This window comes from Pseudorca crassidens, chromosome 12 (genome assembly GCF_039906515.1).
Source record: "Pseudorca crassidens isolate mPseCra1 chromosome 12, mPseCra1.hap1, whole genome shotgun sequence".
Classification (NCBI taxonomy): domain Eukaryota; kingdom Metazoa; phylum Chordata; class Mammalia; order Artiodactyla; family Delphinidae; genus Pseudorca; species Pseudorca crassidens.
In genome coordinates, this window is record NC_090307.1 from 43928322 (window position 1) to 43949915 (window position 21594).

Genomic DNA, 21594 nt, shown 5'->3' on the forward strand with positions numbered 1-21594 from the left:
AGTAGTCTCTTATGATGCTGTGTATTTCTGCGGTGTCCGTTGGAACTTCTCCTTTTTCATTTCTAATTTTATTGATTTGATTCCTCTCCCTCATTTTCTTGATAAGTCTGGCTAAAGGTTTATCAATTTTGTTTATCTTCCCAAAGAACCAGCTTTTAGCTTTATTTATCTTTCTTACTGTTTCCTTTGTTTCTGTTTCATTTATTTCTGCTCTGATTTTTGTGATCTCTTTCCTTCTTGTAACTTTGGGTCTTGTTTGTTTTTCTTTCTCTGGTTCTTTTAAATGTAAGGTTAAATTGTTTATTTGAGATTTTTTTTGATTCTTGAGTTAGGATTGTATTGCTTTAAACCTCACTCTTAGAACTGCTTTTGCTGTATCCCATAGGTTTTGGGTCGCTGTGTTTTCATTGTCATTTGTCTCTAGGTATTTTTCGATTTCCTCTTTGATTTCTTCAGTGATCTCTTGGTTATTTACCAATGTATTGTTTAGCCTCCATGTGTTTGTGCTTTTTACATTTCTTTTCCCTTGTAATTTATTTCTAATCTCATATCATTGTTGTTGGAAAAGATGCTTGATATGATTTCAGTTTTCTTCAATTTACCGAGGCTTGATTTGTGACCTAAGATGATATCTATCCTGGAGAATGGTCCATGTGCACTTGAGAAGAAGGTGTAATCTGCTGTTTTCGGATGGAATCTCCTATAAATATCAATTAAATCTATCTAGTCTATTGTGTCATTTAAAGCTTATGTTTCCTTATTAATATTAAGTCTGGATGATCTGTCCATTGGTGTAAGTGAGGTGTTAAAGTCCCCCACTATTATTGTGTTACTGTCAATTTCCTCTTCTACAGCTGTTAGCATTTGCCTTATGTACTGAGGTGCTTCTATGTTGGGTGCATATATATTTATAATTCTTATATCTTCTTCTTGGATTGATCCCTTGATCAATATGTAGTGTCCTTCCTTGTCTCCTGTACCGTTCTTTATTGTAAAGTCTATGTTATCTAATATGAGTATTGCTACTCCAGCTTTCTTTTGATGTCCATTTGCATGGAATATCTTTTTACATCCCCTCTTTTGCAGTCTGTATGTGTCCTTAGGTTTGAAGTGGGTCTCTTGTCAACAGCATGTATATGGGTGTTGTTTTTGTATCCATTCAGCAAGCCTGTGTCTTTTGGTTGGGGCATTTAATCCAATCCCATTTAAGGTAATTATCGATATGTATGTTCCTATTACCAATTTCTTAATTGTTTTGGGTTTGTTTTTGTAGGTCCTTTTCTTCTCTTGTTTTTCCCACCTAGAAGTTCCTTCAGCATTTGTTGTAGAGCCAGTTTGGTGGTCCTGAATTCTCTTAGCTTTTGCTTGTCTGTAAAGCTTTTGATTTCTCTGTCAATTCTGAATGAGGGGCTTCCCTGGTGGCGCAGTGGTTGGGAGTCTGCCTGCCGATGTAGGGGACGCGGGTTCGTGTCCCGGTCCGGGGGGATCCCACGTGCCGCGGAGCGGCTGGGCCCGTGGGCCATGGTCGCTGGGCCTGCGCGTCCGGAGCCTGTGCTCCGCAACAGGAGAGGCCACAACAGTGAGAGGCCCGCGTACCGGAAAAAAAAAAAAAAAATCTGAATGAGATCCTTGCTGGGTAGAGTAACCTTGGTCGTAGGTTCTTCCCTTTCATCACTTTAAATATATCATGATACTCCCTTCCGGCTTATAGAGTTTCTGCTGAGAAATCAGCTGTTAACCTTATGGGAGTTCCCTTGTATGTTATTTGTCATTTTTCCCTTGCTGCTTTTAATAATTTTCTTTGTCTTTAATTTTTGTCAATTTGATTACTATGTGTCTTGGCATGTCTCTCCTTGGGTTTATCCTGCCTGGGACTCTCTGTGATCCTGGACTTGGGTGGCTATTTCCTTTCCCATGTTAGGGAAATTTTCAACTATAGTCTCTTCAAATGTTTTCTTGGGTCGCTTCTGTCTATCTTCTCCTTCTGGGACCCCTATAATGCAAATGTTAGTGTGTTTAATGTTGTCCCAGTGGTCTCTTAGGCTGTCTTCGTTTCTTTTTTTCTTTTCTTTTTTTTTTTTTTTTTTGTGGTATGTGGGCCTCTCACTGTTGTGGCCTCTCCCGTTGCGGTGCACAGGCTTCAGACGTGCAGGCTCAGCGGCCATGGCTCACGGGCCTAGCCGCTCTGTGGCATGTGAGATCTTCCCGGACCGGGGCACGAACCTGCGTCCCCTGCATCGGCAGGCAGACTCTCAACCACTGCACCACCCGGGAAGCCCCATTTCTTTTCATTCTTTTTTCTGTATCCTGTTCCGTGGCAGTGAATTCCACCATTTTGTCTTCCAGGTTACTTACCTGTTCTTCTACCTCAGTTATTCTGCTATTGATTCCTTCTAGTGTATTTTTCATTTTAGTTACTGTATTGTTCATCTCTGTTTGTTTGTTCTTTAATTCGTCTAGGTGTTCTGTAATTCTTCTAGGTCTTCGTTAAACATTTCTTGCGTCTTCTCGATCTTTGCCTCCATTCTTTTTCCGAGGCCCTGGATCATCTTCACTATCATTTTTCTGAATTCTTTTTCTGGAAGGCTGCTTATCTCCACTTCATTTAGTTCAGGTTTTATCTTGTTCCTTCATCTGGTATATAGCCCTCTGCCTTTTCATCTTGTCTATCTTTCTGTGATTGTGGTTTTTGTTCCACAGGCTGTAGGATTGTAGTTCTTCTTGCTTCTGCTGTCTGCCCTCTGGTGGATGAGGCTATCTAAGAGGCTTGTGCAAGCTTCCTGATGGGAGGGACTGGTGGTGGGTAGAGCTCGTTGTTGCTCTGTTGGGCAGAGCTCAGTAAAACTTTAATCTGCTTGTCCTCTGATGGGTGGGGCTGAGTTCCCTCCTTGCTGGTTGTTTGGCCCGAGGCAACCCAGCACTGGAGCCTACCAGGCTCTTTGGTGGGGCTAATGGTGGACCCTGGGAGGGCTCATGCCAAGGAGTACTTTCCAGAACTTCTGCTGCCAGTGTCCTTGTCCCTGCGGTGAGCCACAGATGCCCCCCGTTTCTGCAGGAGACCCTCCAACACTAGCAGGTGGGTCTGGTTCAGTCTCCTATGGGGTCACTGCTCCTTCCCCCTGGGTCATTATGTGCACACTATTTTGTGTGTGTCCTCCAAGAGTGGAGTCTGTGTTTCTCCCAGTCCTGTTGAAGTCTTGCAATCAAATCCCACTAGTCTTCAATGTCTGATTCTCTGGGAATTCCTCCTCTCGTTGCCGGACCCCCCAATGGTTATGGGATTTGATTTTATTGTCATTGTGCCCCTCCTACCATCTCATATGGCTTCTCCTTTGTCTTTGGATGTGGGGTATCTTTTTTGGTGAGTTCCAGTGTCTTCCTGTCTATGATTGTTCAGCAGTTAGTTGTGATTCCAGTGCTCTTGCAAGAGGGAATGAGCGCATGTTCTTCTACTCCACCATGTTGAACTAGTCTCCTACTAATTTGTTTTGATTCCACCTCTAGAATGTGTGTCAAATGCAGACAGTTCTTCCCATCCATACTGTAGGATCTTCATTCAGGCCATTCTCATTTTTGCCAGTGTTAACTGTAAGAGCCCTTCACTGGTACCTCTGCTTTAGTCATTTCCTCCTCCCTTCCTTCTTCCATAAAATAGGCCATATGCCTTCTCTTTTCTAAATGTATTGTTGCCAGTAATCTACCTAAAACCCTCCTCTGAATGTCTCATGTCACAGTGCTTATTTCATATTCCTTGACATGACATAAATGTCCTTTATAAAATAATATTTACTCTTAAGCTTCATGTCCCTTCATATACTCTATTTTAGCTTTGATTAACTCTCTTAACCCTGGACCTTAACCCATGCATCTTCTCTTATCTCTGTTTAACCCTCATTTCTTCCCACAAACTACCTTTGCCCTCCAAAGCTTTGGATAGCTGTCTTCCCTTGAATCTCATATGACATTTTACTGACCAAATTAGCAGTGTATTTTATTTGTTTCTTCATATCTCTGTCCTATGTGATTGTAAGATCTAGGAAGTTAAAGTCTATTTATAAGTCACCACTAACCATAGTACCTACTAAAACCTGGCAGATTATAGGCATTAAATACTTCTGAATGAGTGGATTCAGGAATGATTTTTTAAAAATTGTGTCAGGTTTTGCACGTGCTTTTAAATGCATGGGAAGAATGTACTTGTTCTTAAGTTTAAAAATAATTTGGTGTGTTGTTTGATAAATATTGCCTGTGCTTTTGAGATGATTTGGACTTTTGAATAGGGTAATTATAGGAAACCCCCTATTGACTGTGAGTTTAAAGGTATGAGTAGTCTTTTCAGATGAAAGTAGGTCACAGTTGTGGGAGATAGTATTCAGCGTTAGTACTCGCATCTACAAATATTTTACAGTAAAAGGGAGATTCCCAACATGAAGTTAATTTTTTCGAGTAGAAAATATTTAGAAGGTTTTATGAATACTTTCTTTGTCTCAAGAACTTAAATAGCATTTAAATATTCAAAATATTTGGTAATAATTTCCAATAAAAATATGGAGTTAAAAAATCAGGGTCAGTTAGAATGTTACATGTATCAAGCAGGAGTTTGTGGGCAATGTGGTTTAGAGCTATAAGTAAATAAAGTATTTTATTTCACCCATAATTTGATGACTCTTAATATCATACATATTTAAAGTATGTCCAATTTGACATTTTTAGTCCCCCCCTTTTGTTTCTCTTTGCTCTTTGAAAGAGACAGAAATAGGAAATGCATAGGATTTTGTGGTTAGTTGGATAAAATTGATTATAAGTCGTAATCAATATTTCTAAATATCTCAAATATTTATGGTGGTAAGTAATATTCTAAGCTTAATAATAACAGAAATTTTATTAAAAATAATTTAAAGTGACTTCAAGAGATTTCTAAGACTTGTCTAAATATTTCAGATAGGAAGCTATACATGGGAAACTCAAATTTTCCTCTGGTATTGTAGGCCTTCCCTATGTGAACCATTTAAGTATCCTGATAATTTGATTACTAGGTACCTGAAATTTTGCCTTCTACCATCAGATCAAAAACCGATTAAAATAATTTTTCTTTATTGCTTTATCACTTACCTCTACAAAAATGTTGTGAGGGTCAAGACTTCCCTGGTGATCCAGTGGTTAAGACTGCCTTCCAATGCAGGGGGTGTGGTTTCGATCCCTGGTCGGGGAGCTAAGATCCCACATGCTTCGTGGCCAAAAAACCAAAACATAAAACAGAAGCAATATTGTAACAAATTCAATAAAGACTTCAAAAAATGGACTATATAAAAAAAAATCTTTAAAAATAAATGTTGCGAGGGTAAGTTTTTCATTTTAATATATTTCTCCGTACCAAATATAACTCTATTTCTAAAAATTTAGGTAGCATGTTTTTATCATTATAAAATACATCATTTTCTATATCATAGAAAATGTGCTATAAAGAGGACCGAACAGAATATTAATTAAGCATTACTCACTCAATTAAGCATTATTCACTTTAAAATTTGGGACAGTTATGTCACAGTACATTAAAATGTCTCTTAACCAATTTCCTTTCTTGTGATACTTCAGCTTCAAATGGCTTCTTAGAACTAGTATCACATAAGTTAGCCTGATTACAGGTATCTGCACTATGTAGGACTCTTGAGTTTCCATAATCAAGTGATGTCATTTTTCCCAATTATTAATTAGTTTAGCATCTATTAATATACTCATAAAATGTTCATTCTTTTCTCTGCCTGTTTATCATTTGCCATTTTCTTTCTGGTTTATTTGTAATTTCTTATTGACTTGTAGGAATAAATGATTATCTTTAGTTTGTTGTGCAGATTTTAAATATATTCTCTCATTTGACTTGTCCTTTTATGTTATCTTTTATTAAAAAAAGTTCTTAATTTTAATGTACTTAAATTTATCATTTTCCCTTTATTTTAAGTGTTTTGGAACTTGTTTAAGAAATCTTTTCACTATTTCTTACAAAATTTTTCCTTTATTTTAAAATTTTGAAGTTTTTTACTTGAGATTAATTGTTTAACAATGTGAATTTATTTTGTGTGTGAGAGAATGGAATAGGTAGGTATTTTCATTTGTAAAAATATGGAAAATTATTTTTATCAACATCAATTTTATTGCAAAATCCAGTCATTTCTTAGAAATCAGCTATATCACATCAATCATATATCAAGTTTTTATATATGAGTATATTTATTTCTGGCTTCTTTGTTCCACTGGTTAATTTTATCTTTCTATTATAATACCTCATTTTACTAATTTACAATACCTCATTTTACTAATTTACATGCTTTATAATATGTTTTGATACTTGATATGGTAGTTCCCTCTTTTCTTCCTTTTTTAAACTTTGACTATTCTTGGTACATATAAATTTTAGAATAAGCTTGTTATGTTACATGTAAACACCCACTGAGATTTCAAACAGTTGCATTCATCGGTTTTTTCTTATACAGGTGAATTTAGTCTCTCCAGGGTTTTTTTTAAGATTCCATTGAGTCTCTTATACTGTTGGCCCAAGAAAATTCCGGCAGTATAGCAAATACCAAAATCTGTTTAGAAGAGAGAACTGAGTAGGAGGTAATGGGGAAAATGGGCAAATTGACAAAAATTTCATGCTAAAATACTAGTTTTGTAACATATTTGTATATGTAGTATTCATTTAATGTATATCTGTGAGTATATAACTGTGTCTATAGACATAGATAAATATATGGATAGATCAAGTGTCACATATAAGTAGAACATCTTATCCTTTCTGCCCATTTGCATTAATTTTTCTGTTATTTGTTGTTCATGTAGTTTTCCCAATTTTTTTCTTGTATTGTTATTTCTTACATATTTATAGAAATATTGATAGATATCTCTTATCTTTTGTATAAGTTGTAAATTGTTATTCTGCCTGTACTATTTTTTTAACTTATTTATGGTAGCTTTTTCATAGAGATATTAGTATGTAGACCAATGTGTTATCTTACAAATTCTGGGATTTTTGTAATGTTTTAAAAATTCTTCCTCATATTAAGATTATTAAGATTTTTAATTATTTCTAATCCTTTCTTTTACATTGTTTCTTTAACCATCTGAAGTTTATTTTTTTTATTGCATGAGGCAGATATGATACTTTTTTCTTAATTATTTGAATTATCCTAATATTATTCATTGATTGTCCATCTCCATTTTAATTTGAAATGGAAATTTTGTAATAAACTAAACTCATATATGGGTAATAAAATGATTACTTATTTTAGCCTGTTTTATATTTGGATAATGACATTCATGCTAAATTTCATTTTTCTCTTTTTTAGTATTGTGGAGAAAAGATATATATGCCTGGAATTTATTATTATATTCAGTATAAATTTTCTTATTTTTCATACTATAATCTTGCCTCAAATATTTGGATACTCTTTTTTGTCCTTGTATCTATAAATAATGGACCAGACTGATTACTCGTTGCTAGCATAAGTTTTTGTTGTTTTTTGTTGCAGTTATTATTTGTTTGCTTTTTAGAAGTTGTCAGGGTCTGCTTACATTGAGGGTTTTATGCAGTGTGTAAAAATTTTACTCAGGCTCTTTGTAAATAGGAGGTAATATGCTTAGGCAAGAAAGTTGTGGGCCTTTTCTTTTGCCTTAATAAGCTTACTTTTGAGTTTGTAGCCCCTTAGAATCTTTTCCCTCATTGATAAATCTGTTTTTATTTTTCCTCACTCACCTGTTTGGGTCTATGTAAGATTCTGCTAGTTATGTAGGCCCTGTTTTGTTTCTCTCTAGAACCATAACTTCTATTCTTAGATAGCCTCTCCATCTTAGGCAGATCTCCAATGTGGTTAGAGAATTCTTCTCATGGCAATGACTAGGAGGTAACTTCTCAGCCATGTATTCTGGATTCTTGGGATAGAAAGTAGTAAGACTGGACTGGCCCATCTCATCACAGGCAGCCCTTTAATTATTTACTTTGCCTATCACCTGGTTATTCTCACATACTGGGAATTTCTCGTGAATTCCACACAGAAGCCTTTTACCTCCCCTGAAATGGTCTCCACTTGTCTCTTCTGAGTTATACTTTTCTGTCCTCTGTTTTGACTATCAGTCTCATCTGATTACTCTGTTTCTGGGAATTCTTCTCAAATATACGTTCCAATGATTTTATTGACATACCTATATATTTTTTCCAAGAAATTTTGGTATGATATGGGAATTGGGGAAAAGTAATCATGTATCTTCAATTTAAATTCTTGAATTGGAGATTGTCTATGAAACGCACAACATTCTGACTGTATATTCCTTGTGTTTTTGTTAATTTGTGCCCCTTACAGCCCAAGGTAGTGTTAGAATATATCTGTAGAACATGACTCCTACCAAGGAGTTTATAGTCCAGAAGAGGGATATTACTCTGAAAAACTAAATATTTGTGAACTTACATGTAATTATGTGTTTCCAATTTTTGGTAATATATTAAATATCATGCACTTACGATTCTGTGGAAAGTCTTTTAGGAATAAATGGCATTTGAAGTGACCCTTGATGTAAAGGTAAAATTTAGAAACAGATAAAAGGTGAGAACAATTAGGTGGGAGTAATAATAAAAGGACTAGCTAAGGTAAGTATATAGCTGTTGTGGAAACAACACAGTATAATTTGACAAAAATATAATGGGGAATGTGAAGTAGAGTGTTTGTAATTTTGTCAGTGAGTTTAGGTGTGAGTTAAATTTACTACTGTCTTTTTTTTTGAATTTTATTTAACTTATTTTTTTATACAGCAGGTTCTTATTAGTTGGGAGGTGATGGTATGATGAATTGGGAGATTGGGATTGACATATGTACACTAATATGTATAAAATGGATAACTAATAAGAACCTGCTGTACTATTGTTTTTAAGATGTTAAAAATTTGATTTTTTATTGAGATCTTTTATTCTGACAGTTTGAAACGTCTTTGGAAGAATGGTAAGACCCTTTCGTGCTTCTTTTATATTTTTTATGTTCAAATTTTGATGATTAATCTGCTGTAGATGAGTTTATTTCAAAAGAAAAGGGCAATTGAAAGCAAAATTTTTATATTAGACATTAAAACTTATTTTTAAAAATATAAGAATTAGGATGTCTCTAGAAATGGCAGAATAGGGATTTCCAGGGCTCTGTCCTACCACAAAAACAACTGTAAAGTTGGTAAAACTTGATGAGAATCAACTTCTGCAGAAATGCGGGATCTAGTCCAAAACTTACAACAACAAGGGAAAAAGTTAAGGAAGAAAGAGTTACTACATTGCATGAAAGAAGGACTGTGGCTAAATTGCCCACTTGCCATCCTCCAGCCCTCAGATCAGTGGTGGCCATGAAGCAAATAGCCTGACTTGTGGTGAAGATTGCTAGTGCCAGAAGGAACAGTATGGACCTTATTCTCAAAGAATTATGGTTCAGTGTTTTGATAAGTCTGATGACTCCCTGAAGGACCAGCACAAAGGATTGTCTTTGTTTTTTCCTGACTAAGAGCAATCACAGAGCTAGAACCACTTCCAGGCAGTGTTTGCTGAAAGTATTTGAAGTCATATATTTGCCAGCAATGTCTGAGGCTGTGGATTGTCAGGACAAGCATTAAAAAGATCAAAATGCCTGGGAATAAAGAGTTTGGGAAAAGAGATACATTGGGGAATAGGGTTTTTCAATGCTCTCATATATACTACGGAATTAAAAAGTGCACACATATGAACAGTGTTGGACACATGCTCAGGAAGGACTAAGAAAACTTAATCTTTTACCTCTGGCTAGCCTTTAGTATCTGCACAGGTAAGAATTGAAGGTAGAGGCAGAGTTGTAAGCAGCCTGGATAAACATTAAAGGAGTACTCCAACTCCGAGCCAGTCTGCTAAGATTGGGAGTGTATATTTTTCCTTTTTTCCTTTTTGTTTTTTTGGGCCCCAGGTATTTAAGGTAACTTGGACAAAACTCAAGATCACCAGTAAGCTAATGAAACACTTCAATGGCCACAAATGAAAAGAATATAGATATTACAGTAAGTGTTTAGAAGAATCACTAAGCAAATAAAAACCCACCACAAACAACAAAAATAAACCCAGTAGAGGGAGGGTAATTTTATATCCATATCACATTAAAATACTCAAAATTTCCAGGTTTTTACAGAAATTATGAGGCAGGGAAAGAATAAAAGAAAATTTGCCACATTAACAAGGGAAAAAAAAATGAAGGAAACTGGCTCTGAGGAAGCCTAGACATTGTGCTTATTGGACAAAGACTTTAAGTCAACTGTCTTAAGCATCCTCAAAGAGATAAAGTAAACTATGGACAAAAAACCCCAACAAAACCAGGAGAGTAATGTCTCAACAAATATAGAATATCAATAAAGAAATAGAAATTATGAGAAAGAATCAAATAAGACATTCTGGAGCTAAAAGGTACAATAACTGAAATGAAAAATTAGAGATGTTCCTCAACAGATTTGAGTAGGAAGAAGAGAGAATCACTGAATTTGAATATAGTTCACTTGAGATTATTCAGGCTGAGAAACAGAAGACAAAACAATGAAGAAAAATGAACAGAGCTTGTTAGACCAAGGGACACCATCAAGAATACAAACATACGCATAATGGCAGTCCAAGAGTGACAGGGGAGAGAAGAAGGGCATGAAAGAATATTTAAAGAAACATTGGTTAAAAACTCCCCAAGTTTGATGGAAGAAATGAATCTGTACTTCCATTAAATTCAGTGAACTCCAAGCAGGTTAAACTCAGAGATCCACACTAAGACATATCGTAGTAAAATTGTTGAAAGCCTGGGACAAAGGTAGTATCTTGAAAGCAGCAAGAGAGAAGTTACTCCTCATGTACAAGGGATTTTCAAGGGATTTTCAATATAAGTCATTTTCTCATCAGAAATTATGGAGGACAGAAGGCAGTGGATTGACATACGTAAAATGCTGGAAGAAAACAACTTGTCAGACAAAAACTCTGAATCCTGCATAAGTGTCCTTCAGAAATAAAGGAGAAATTAATATATTCCCAGATAAACAAAAACTGAGGGGCTCCACACATTATCAGAGCTGTTCTATCAGAAATCCTATAGGTAGTCCCTTCAGGCAGAAGTGAAAGGACACTAGACAGTAACTTGCAGCCATATGAAGGAATACCAAAAGTAAAGGTAGCTATAAAGATAAATACAAAAATTAGTATAATTGCATTTTTATTTATCTATTTTGTTTTTCTATCTAATTATAATTAAATAGATAAAACAATAATTATAAATCTATATTAATGGGTACACAATGTATAAATGTCTGGTTTGTGAAAATGACAACATAAAAGGAAGAAGCAGATCTGTAAAGGAACAGAATTTTTAATACTGTTGAAAATACGTTGATTTTAATTCAAACTTAATTTTTGTGAAGTTAAGATGTTAGTTGTAACATCTAATCTCCAAGGAACCACTAAGAAAAACTCTAATAAAACAAACAAATAAATAAAAAACACAGAAATCCAATAGAGGGAAACTAAAACAATAAAATCAACTAACCACAAAAGAAGGGAGTTATGGAGAAATTAAAGAATAAAAAGATAATATAGAAAACAAGTAGCAGAATGCCAGAAGTAAGTCCTTTCTTATCAGTAATTACTTTTCATGAAAATGGATGAAACTCTCATATCAAAAGGTAGAGAGTGGTGGAATAGATAAGAATACATTCTCCAACTACATGTTGTTTATAAGAGACTCATTTGATGTCCAAAGACACAAGTAGGTTGAAAATGAAAGGATGAAAAATATATTCCAGGAAAATGGTAAACAGAAGAGAGCTTGAGTGGCTATACTAATATAACACAAAATAGACTTTAAGTCAAAACATATTCAAGAGACAAAGAATACTTGATATCTTGATAAAAGGGTAACACCATCAAGAAGACATAAAAATTATAAACCTATACATACCTAAAAACATAACCTCAAAAGCATGCAGTAAACTGACAGACGTGAAAGAAGTAGACAATTCTATAATAAGTTTGAGAATTCAGTACCCCCACTTTCAATAATGGATAAAAGAACCAAAAAGATCAATAAGGAATTAGACTTGCACAGCACTAAAACCATCTAGGCCTAACTGACTTATATAGTACCCTCCACGCAGCAACAGTAGAAATCACATTTTTTTCACATTCACATTGAACATTATTCAGGATAGACTGAACATTATTGAGCCACATTTAAAAATCTCAAAAATTTAAAAAGATTAAATTCATACAAAGTACCTTCTCTGACCCAATTCAATGAAACTAGAAATCAATAACAGAAGGAAACCTGGAAAATTCAGATATGTGTATAAATTAGACAGCATGCTCTAAACTCAGTGAGTCAATGTGTAATCACAGGAGATATTAGAAAATAAGTTGAGATGAATGAAAATGAAAACACGTGGTACCAAAACTTATGAGATGAAGTAAAAGAAGTTCCCAGAGGGAAATGGATAGCCATAAATGATTACATTAAAAAGAAGATTCCAAATCCAATAACCTAACTCTATAGCTTACAGAACTAGAAAAGAATGAGTGTGCTAAAACTAGCAAAAGAAAGGAAATAATAAGGACTAGAACACAGATAAATGAAATACAAGTAAAAAGAAACCAATAAATAGTATAAATGAAAAAAGTTGTTTCTTTGAGAAGATCAAACAAATTAACAGACCTTTTAGACTGACAAAAAAAGAGAAGACTTGAATTAAAAAATTCATTAAAAAATTGGGGACATTACTATGGATCTTGCATGAATAAAGATTATAAGATAATACAATGAACAGTTGATAATACTATGAACAACAAATTAGATAGCCAAGATGAAATAAACACATTCTTTAGAAACAAACTATCAAAGCTGACTCAGGAAGAAGTAGAAAATCTGAACAGGTCTGTAATGAGTAAAGAGATTGAATCAGTAAAATCACCCAACCAAAGAAAAACCCAGGACCAGATGGCTTCACTGGTGAATTCTACTAAACGTTGAAAGAAGAATCAATAGCAATGCTTCTCAAACTCTTTCAAAAATTAGAAGAGAAGGAAAAACTTCGTAACCCATTCTATGAGGTCAGCAGTACCCTGATACTAAAGCCAGATAAAGACATCACAAGAAAAGGAAATGTAGACCAATCACTTTGAATATAGATGCAAAAATTCTCAACAAAATATCAGCAGCATGAATCCAGCAACATATTAATAGAATTATATATCATGACCAAGTAAGATTTATCCCAGGAATGTGAGAGTGGTTCAGAATACAAAAACCAATCAATGTAATGTATCACAGTAATAAAAGGAGGTGGGGGGAACTCGTGTGAACATCTCAATTGATGTGGGAAGCATGTGGCAAAATCCAACACCTTTTCATAATGAAAACACTCAAAAACTAGAATGGGAAGGGAATTTCCAAAACATGGTAAAGGACATTTATGAGAAACTCTTGACTGACATTACACTTAATGGTGTAGACAGAAAGGTTCCAACCTAAGATCAGGAATAAGACAAGGATGCCCATATATTGCCACTTCTGTTGAACATTGGAACTCTCGTGCTGTGCTGGTGGGAATGTAAAATGGTTCAGCCACTATGAAAAGCAGTTTGGTGGTTCCTCAAAAAGTTAAATCTAGAATTACCATATGACCCAGTAATTTCACTCTGATGTATATACACAAAAGATTTTAAAACAGGTGTTCAAAAAAAAACTTGTATACAAATATTTGTATCATTAGTATTTACAATAGCCAAAAGGTAGAAACTACCTGAAATCCTTCAGTGGACTCATAGATAAATGAAGAGTGGTGTATCTGTACAGTGGAATATTATTCAACCATAAAAAGTAATGAGGTTCTGATACATGCTACAACATGGATAAAATGAAACTTCCTGAAACGTACTTCTTCTTCAGTACAGTGAAAACTAGTCTAGAATTCAAGAATTGGACCAGAAGAATACTGATAATGAGAAATATTTCATTATTGAATATATAGAACTTTAGCTAGATTCTTTAGAAAAAATACATTTTAATTTGGACATTTTTCTAAAACCTTAATAACATAAAATATGAAATAGTAGTTTTACTCCTTGCATTTTATATTGTCTCCTCAGAAACTGCTAAACTGAAATTAGAGAAATAACTCTCAAATTATTTTCAGTAAACTTTTTTTTTGATAGCAACACTCTCTAGAAAAGACTATCATTAAAACAGTATTGGTTTACTATCCCCTCAAAAAATTTCAAATCATTTGAAACAAATTTTAAATTTCTCTTAATTTACCATGAAGTATAAAACCCATTTCCTATTAGAATTTTGCTATGTTCATCTCTTATACAGTACCATTAATATGTATAGTAAGTTTCACCACAAATATTTAAAATTCAATGTTAAAACATCACCTAAAATTTGTTTTACTAACTTTAAGTACAGCCTTCCTTTATTAATTGATTGCTTCTTTCCCGTCATAAAGGAGCAGAACTTCTTTCACAAAAGAGCTGAAAGATCTGAGTGTTGCTACACCAGTGAAAGAGGTCATACCAGAAGAATTGAGAGGTAAAGTTGTACCTCATACTAGAAAAGTATAATTATATTTAAAAGCTCATTGGCTTTTCATTTATACATTTCTCATTTTCACAAGAATCATGTATAAGTGTTTTGTAATCCTTATGAGTGACTAATAGAGGAAAGAGTCTCTGTATTGTTTGATTAAATATTTATTCAACAGATATTTATTCATTACTGTACTGTACCATATACTGCTCTAGGTCATGAGTATATAATTATCCCTGCCTACTTCTCAAGAATGTAACTGTAATTCAGTGCTGTCCCATAGGACTTTCTGTGATAATAGAAGTGTTCTATGTCTCACTGTCCAATAGGGTAGCTACTAGCCACATACAGCAGTTGAGCACTTAAAATATGGCTAGTGAGACTGAGAAATTTAATTTTTAAGTTTAACTTTAAGTTACATTTAAATGTAAATTAGTTACATGTGGTTCATGGCTACCATATTGGACATCACAGCTCTTCTATATATATAAATTAAGACTAATATTCTTGTCAAAATTTCCAAATGTAAATGTATAATAATTTATATACTGGTATAAAATTTGTGTTAAAATTACTTCAACATATTTGACTATATCCTTGACATTAAACACTTCCTCCTACCTTTGCCACAAAAATTTGTTGAACACCTTCCTTTAGAGAAGGATAACCAATAAACTTAGAACTTTTCAGAAGCATGAATATTTTGTCATTTACTGCTGTCATTCATAGTGAGACTCTGTTTTTACTATTTTCCATTTATAATGAAAATGAAAAGCTGATTCATTACTTCTTAATTTTTCAAATGACAGATTCTAGGAGAAAATATCAATGTATTAATGGTCACAGTAACAGTTAAATAAACTACAATTATGTTTATTATAAACATGTATATTTGACTCTAAAATACAAGACAGCATCAGGATGAGGAAGATTTGTGGTAATTAAGTGTTTATGCTAATAAAAAATGCAGGTGGTTGCTCACTCCATATGAAACAGTAAAACTAATTGAGATGGTATTCTGCAAAAAAATTCAGAGAGATATTAAATAGAATGAATTGGAGACACCTTAAGTTATACACAAAACTTTCCATTTTCCAATGGAAAATTAATGTCTTTATTGTCCAAAAGTAAAACAAAACAAAATAAAACAAAGATCTGTCAGCCACCTTTCTTCTTGATCCAGTTTCACTGTTTTACCTCCAGCCCCAGCTCTTTGGAGGCTTTGCCTTTTTTGACACTTTGTGTTTGTTTATGTCTTCTTGTCATGTCACATTTTGGCAAAAGCCAATGTTCACAAGTATAAATCTCACCAGAATGGGACTCATATCCGTCTTTTGTACTGCTCTACCTCCAGGGAGAGAGCATACTGCATAGAACATAACAGGCTCTCTACCCATTTCTTGCATAAATAGATGAATGAATACCCATGTTAATCATTTTGTTAATATTAAACCATATCATTCCAGAGCTGTGAACCAAGAATCACAAATATCTCTCATAAGGGAGTTAATTTGTATTGTAACTGACTAAATACAATTTGGAAATGATGATGAATTTCTGGCAAGGCTAACTAGGGATGTTGTTATCTGATAAGGTAAAGAACATAAAGTGTCTTGTTTCTAGGAACCTCTGAGGATTTTCAGTATTTGTCTGATAAATATTAGATAAAGCATTATGGTTTGCTTTTCTCATAGAATGGGAGGAAACACAAGCATAATTTCAAAATAAAGCTCTATAATACAGCTTGTGAATAGAACATGTGTTTTTCCCTCAGAAAAAAATGTGCATGAAGATATTGTTTGAGACTTAGCTATTCTAATTATTTTATAAAATATTTATTTCAAAATCTGTCTTCAAAGGTTATAATTAATGTTATGATTGTATTATAATAAAACTGTCTTTAAAAGGCTAATTCACTTTTCTACAGTTCTCATAGTAAATATATAAATATTAAAAAGATGGCAACACAGCTAGTACCCCTGTTCCCACCATCCAGCTTATCGGCTGATTCATTAACCAATGTGAATACATATTTCTTTTTTAAGATGAAAAGTGTCCAGAATTAAAGCAGGAAATGGAAAGATTGCTATCAGAGGCCATCCAACTCATTAAAAGTCTAGAAACTGATCGTGCAGAAGCTGAAGAAGCTTTAAAACAACAAAAATCACGAAAGAAAAGGATTAGCATGCAAATTGATTCTTGGTCAATCTGGAAACGTCAAGAAATCCCGTTAGCTGTACAGAAAGGTAATAATAAGAATTTTTCATATTGCCGTTTACTTTGTTGGAGAGGCGTGGATGATTAATTGAAGCTCTGAATTTAAAAATTACCTCTGTTTAGAGTGACCATGTTATTCTGCATGCGAATCAGTGCATATTTGAAAGATACTATTAATAATAATGCTGAGTTTACAGACATAAATTGGGGCTGCACTGAGCAAACCTGGACCTGCTGTCATTTGGTGTTTGTTGGAAATGCCATTGAACTTGTGGTACCCAAGGGTCATGCAAACATTTGGTACATATTTCCCATAATGACTACAATATTTCAGTCACTAGAAATTTAGAAATTTAAAGTGATTGCCAGTTGGTGACATCAGCCACATCTTTAAATCTCGGAAAATGAGAGAATTCTAAGTGATATTTTAGGAACATGCATCTTCTTTTGAGAATTCAATAGTAAATTTGCTCTGGGAACTTCTAGCAGGCAAAGAAACTTAGGATGTTTCCAAGAGTCATGCAGGTAACATGTTTAAAAAGGAAACTGTCTTTTAGATTACAGAATGGAGGGACTTGTGGTCAAGTATTAAATAGTCTAAAGGTGTTGGATTTTTCATTTCCAAATACTGGTTCATCAAGCATGCCAGACTACCTGATCCTACCTGAGGCTGGAAGCTTTTTATGTTATCATAGGGTAACAATTTTAATTCAGGATTCACATGCTTTAGAAATGGGTTATATTAGGGTTCCCATATAACCCATGATTTAAGCCAAGACACCTTTGAGAGAAAAAAGGATGCTATTAATTATTATTCCGGTACAATAGCCATTAATTCAAATTATGTCAGACTCTACCCATATACATACCTTTATTATAATGTTATAAATCTTCTAAAGCTGTAGTCTCCCAAGTATAGTGTACACATTTCAGGGAGCTGCAAGAAAAGATGAGATGGTTCCTCAATTATGGTCTTTTAATAAAAGAAATTAAATGTAGGTTTAATGCCTGCTTCCACCTTTTAAAGTAATATGAAGCTCACAGCTTAAACTCTCCCTTTGTTCACTCCCTTCTGGAGCTCAGAGCTCAAGAAGCAGAAAATGGGCCCAGAGCCTAGGCTGGGACTAAATTTAATTCAACCTTTGTCTATGCTCTCTGTCACCCTTTACTAAAGAGCTCTTTATAAAGAGCTAACTATATAAAAATTATGCAAAACTCAGGTAACAGTAGACCTTTTTCTACCCACATTTAAAGTAATGTATTTTATAAAATATTTGGTGTCAACAGCTGTTTATAAAAATAAATAATTCATTTGGGCTTGGAGTGAGTTTGCTCTGATTCATAAGGGTTTTGAATAGGATTTGTGATGTGCATATGCTACTAATGTAATAGCATAGGTATATAATTTATAAGTGTGTACATACATACATATATATTGGTGTTTTAGAGGCAACTGAGGCTGCAGTAGGGTCAGAATAGTCATCAGGATCCCAGTAGATTGTTGAGTGGATTCATATTCACATCCACAGAGAGCCATCTGCCATTTTCCTAATTGTTTGAGAGGCTCTTCCTTGTCAATAGTAGTAGAAAAGTCGGGGGTAGGGGAGGGATAAATTGGAAGATTGGGATTGACATATACACTACTATATATAAAACAGATAACTAATAAGGACCTACTGTATAGCACGGGGAACTCTACTCAATACCCTGTAATGGCCTATATGGGAAAAGAATCCAAAAAAGAATAGATATATGTATATGTATAACTGATTCACTTTGCTGTATACCTGAAACTAACACAACATTGTAAATAAAAAATTATAAAAAAAATAAAAATAAACATAAATTAACCCCCACCCCAAGAAAATGAAAGTCAATGTTGAGGGCTGATTTTCTTTAATTTTTTGCCAATCAAGTTATATGTAATCTCATATACCCCTTATAAGAGTGCTTAGATATTATAGTTTGGGGTCTATATGGAGTTCTACTTAAGGATTTACCAAAATAAAATTGAGATACATGCCTGCACATTCTAGGAGCCTAATAAATGCATTTTGAACGATGATGTATACCCTTGCCGTTGCTTATAATTTATTGTTTGAGTTGCCTTTTATTCAATATTAGTAAAGATCTACTTAAAAATCTGAAATGTATGTTCATCTGCTTTATTTTATTTAAGTAGCTAACGTATGCAATGAAATTTAGCTTTATTATCACTGTGTGTTTCTTAAGTGCCTTCTGTTTGTAACATATTAGTGAAAAGTTTATGTGCTTTCAGGAATATGCTGCAATTATATTGATATATTTAGGATATAATCTCTAAATATTTTGAATTTGTTTACAAACTATAAATTTATTTGTTTTTACAGTCTGTTTAGATTCTCGAAGTCTCTAGCATACGTGACAGGAAAAACTTCTAATTTCCATGACAGCCTTACCATTAAGTACAATGTGTGTAAAGGTTTTGATAATTTGGGGGGGTAACTTTACGGAAATTTACTTCTTTCTAGATGTCTTGTGGTTCCTCCTCCAGATCCATCCACCCCCCTAACTACCTCACCCATGCTTGTGACTTTTGTTTTGTGGCCCATGAGGCTGATTTATAATAGACTGCATAAAAGATATCTTTTGCACTCTGTCCTCCTTCTGGGTTCAGCCAATGGAAATCAGGGGCAAGAGACCATAGGAGATGATGGAGAAGAGTAAGGCTGAGGTATTGTACCTCTGACTTCCTTTCTGCTTGGTCACTGCACCCCTTTCCCAAATGACAGCCCTTGGCACTCGATATGCATCTAATGATAGAGTAAGTGCCTCTTCTTTTCCCTACCAAAAAAGATAACCAGAAATAAGTTTTTCATCATGAATTAGGTGCTGTATGAACCTATAAATTTTAAAATTGGATGTGCATAGCAATGTTTCCTTATAAAATAAGAATACATATATTATACCCAAGCAGCATCTGAAGGCACAAATAAACTAATGACTCAGATTCACCCGGTACTCCCATTGTTCCTGCTTCTGTAAATTCCCTGTCTTTTCCTTAACTTAAATTTATGGCTCCATGTACTTCCTTATGACCATCTAATGGGAGAGAAAAACAATCACAGCCCTGGTTTATGAAAGGTTTGAATGGTATGTTGATATAATTTGGGGAGCTACTGTATTACAATCTCAGTATGGAAAAGGTGGAGGCAAAATCACCTTGAAGAAGAAATGGCCTGAGGTATAGATGGGAAGTGGCAAAAGGGATTGCATAGTGGTCAGGGACTTAGAAAGAACATGAATGTAAGATCGGTGGAAGGAAGTCTATGAGAGTTTTGGGGATTAACGTTTCAAAAGGATGGGATGTGAAGATAATTGTGTCCCATATAAATGCTCACAAGAGTGCCTCTGCTATGGAGGAAGATCCGAGTAGTTAATAGAATGTTAAATATTCTGATTTTGGTTTTTTTAGACATTGTTTTGTCATGTGAATTAATCAGCTATCACTACAACAATTATTTGTAACAAGTCACTTTGGAACTCAGTTGCTTACAACAATAATGTTTTTTTTTTTTCTACTCATGGGTCTGTGTGTTGGCTAGGGAGGATTTCTTCAGGCTGCAGATCTAATGGGCTTGACTCAAGACTGTGTTGGGTTCAGGTGAGCTTCATGTTTCTCTCATCCTCACTGGCTAGCAGCTCTGAGGGCCATTGTTTTCACGTGGCAAGTGAGGAGAGTACAACATAGTGAGTAAAAAGATAGGATGCCCCTCAAGATGTTAGCTCAAAACTGGCATACTCTCACTGTTATTCGCATCGTTTAGTCAAAATAAGTACCATGTCTGAATCACAAATGAGTGTGACAAGAAACTACCTTTAATCCAAAGGGGAGGTAGTGAGCAACAGTTTGGTCTGTCACAGCTTGCTTCTGATGACTCTCCCTGATACTGAGTTGTTTTTTCTGTGGTTTCTACATATTTTATAGAGAACTCATTTTCCTCTGTTTGTATTATGTTTTCTATGGAAGTCAGTAATCCTTTGACTGCTTTTTTGCCTCTGTTAGGATCCTAGAAGTTTTATTGGTTCTTGACTAGTAAATTAGACCATACTAATTTCTTAGCTTGAGTTTGATATCTAAATCTTCATAAGTTTCAAGTTTGGCTTTTTTATTTCTTTGAAGTCATTCTTTTTCTATCCAGGGCCCAGTTAATGAGTATTCTATTCATGGCATCCAAGTCCAAAGTTGTCAACATATTTTTAATAGCTAAATCAATTTATTTAATGGTTTTGGGTCTCTTTTCTCTGTCTTCTTGAGTCAGTTTTGATAATTTGTGTCTTCTAAGGAATTTGTCCATTTCGTTTTAGTTGTCTTATTTGCTGGCCTAATCTTGTTCCTAAAATTCTCTTATAATTTTAATTTCTATAATAGCAGTAGAGACAACATTTCTTTCATTCTTGATTTTGGTAATTTGTACTTTCTCTCTGTATTTTTCTTGGTCTACCAAAAGTTACATCAATTTTGTTGATCTTTTAAAAAAGTCAATTTTTTCTTTTCTTGATTTCTCTATTGTTTTTCAGCTTTGATATAATTGATTTCTTCTCTGATTCCCTTTCTCATGCTTGTTTCGGGAATAATTTAACCTACTATTTCTCTTTTCATGAAGTAGAAGCGTTGATTATTTTTTTGATACCTTCTTTTCTAGAATAGGTATTTAAGAACTGAATTTACTTTTAAGAACTGTGTTAGGGCTTCCCTGGTGGTGCAGTGGTTGAGAGTCCGCCTGCCGATGCAGGG

General features: G+C 34.3%; 1 protein-coding gene across 1 annotated transcript in view; it reads left to right on the forward strand.

The window, feature by feature from the left end:
* CCDC178 (coiled-coil domain containing 178) overlaps positions 1 to 21594 on the forward strand; it is a 367748-nt gene that overhangs the window by 19753 nt on the left and 326401 nt on the right. Inside the window, exons 4-6 of the mRNA XM_067701374.1 lie at positions 8965 to 8987; positions 14521 to 14603; positions 16646 to 16846. Coding sequence (XP_067557475.1) covers positions 8965 to 8987; positions 14521 to 14603; positions 16646 to 16846 — 307 coding nt within the window. The remainder of the gene's footprint in view (positions 1 to 8964; positions 8988 to 14520; positions 14604 to 16645; positions 16847 to 21594) is intronic.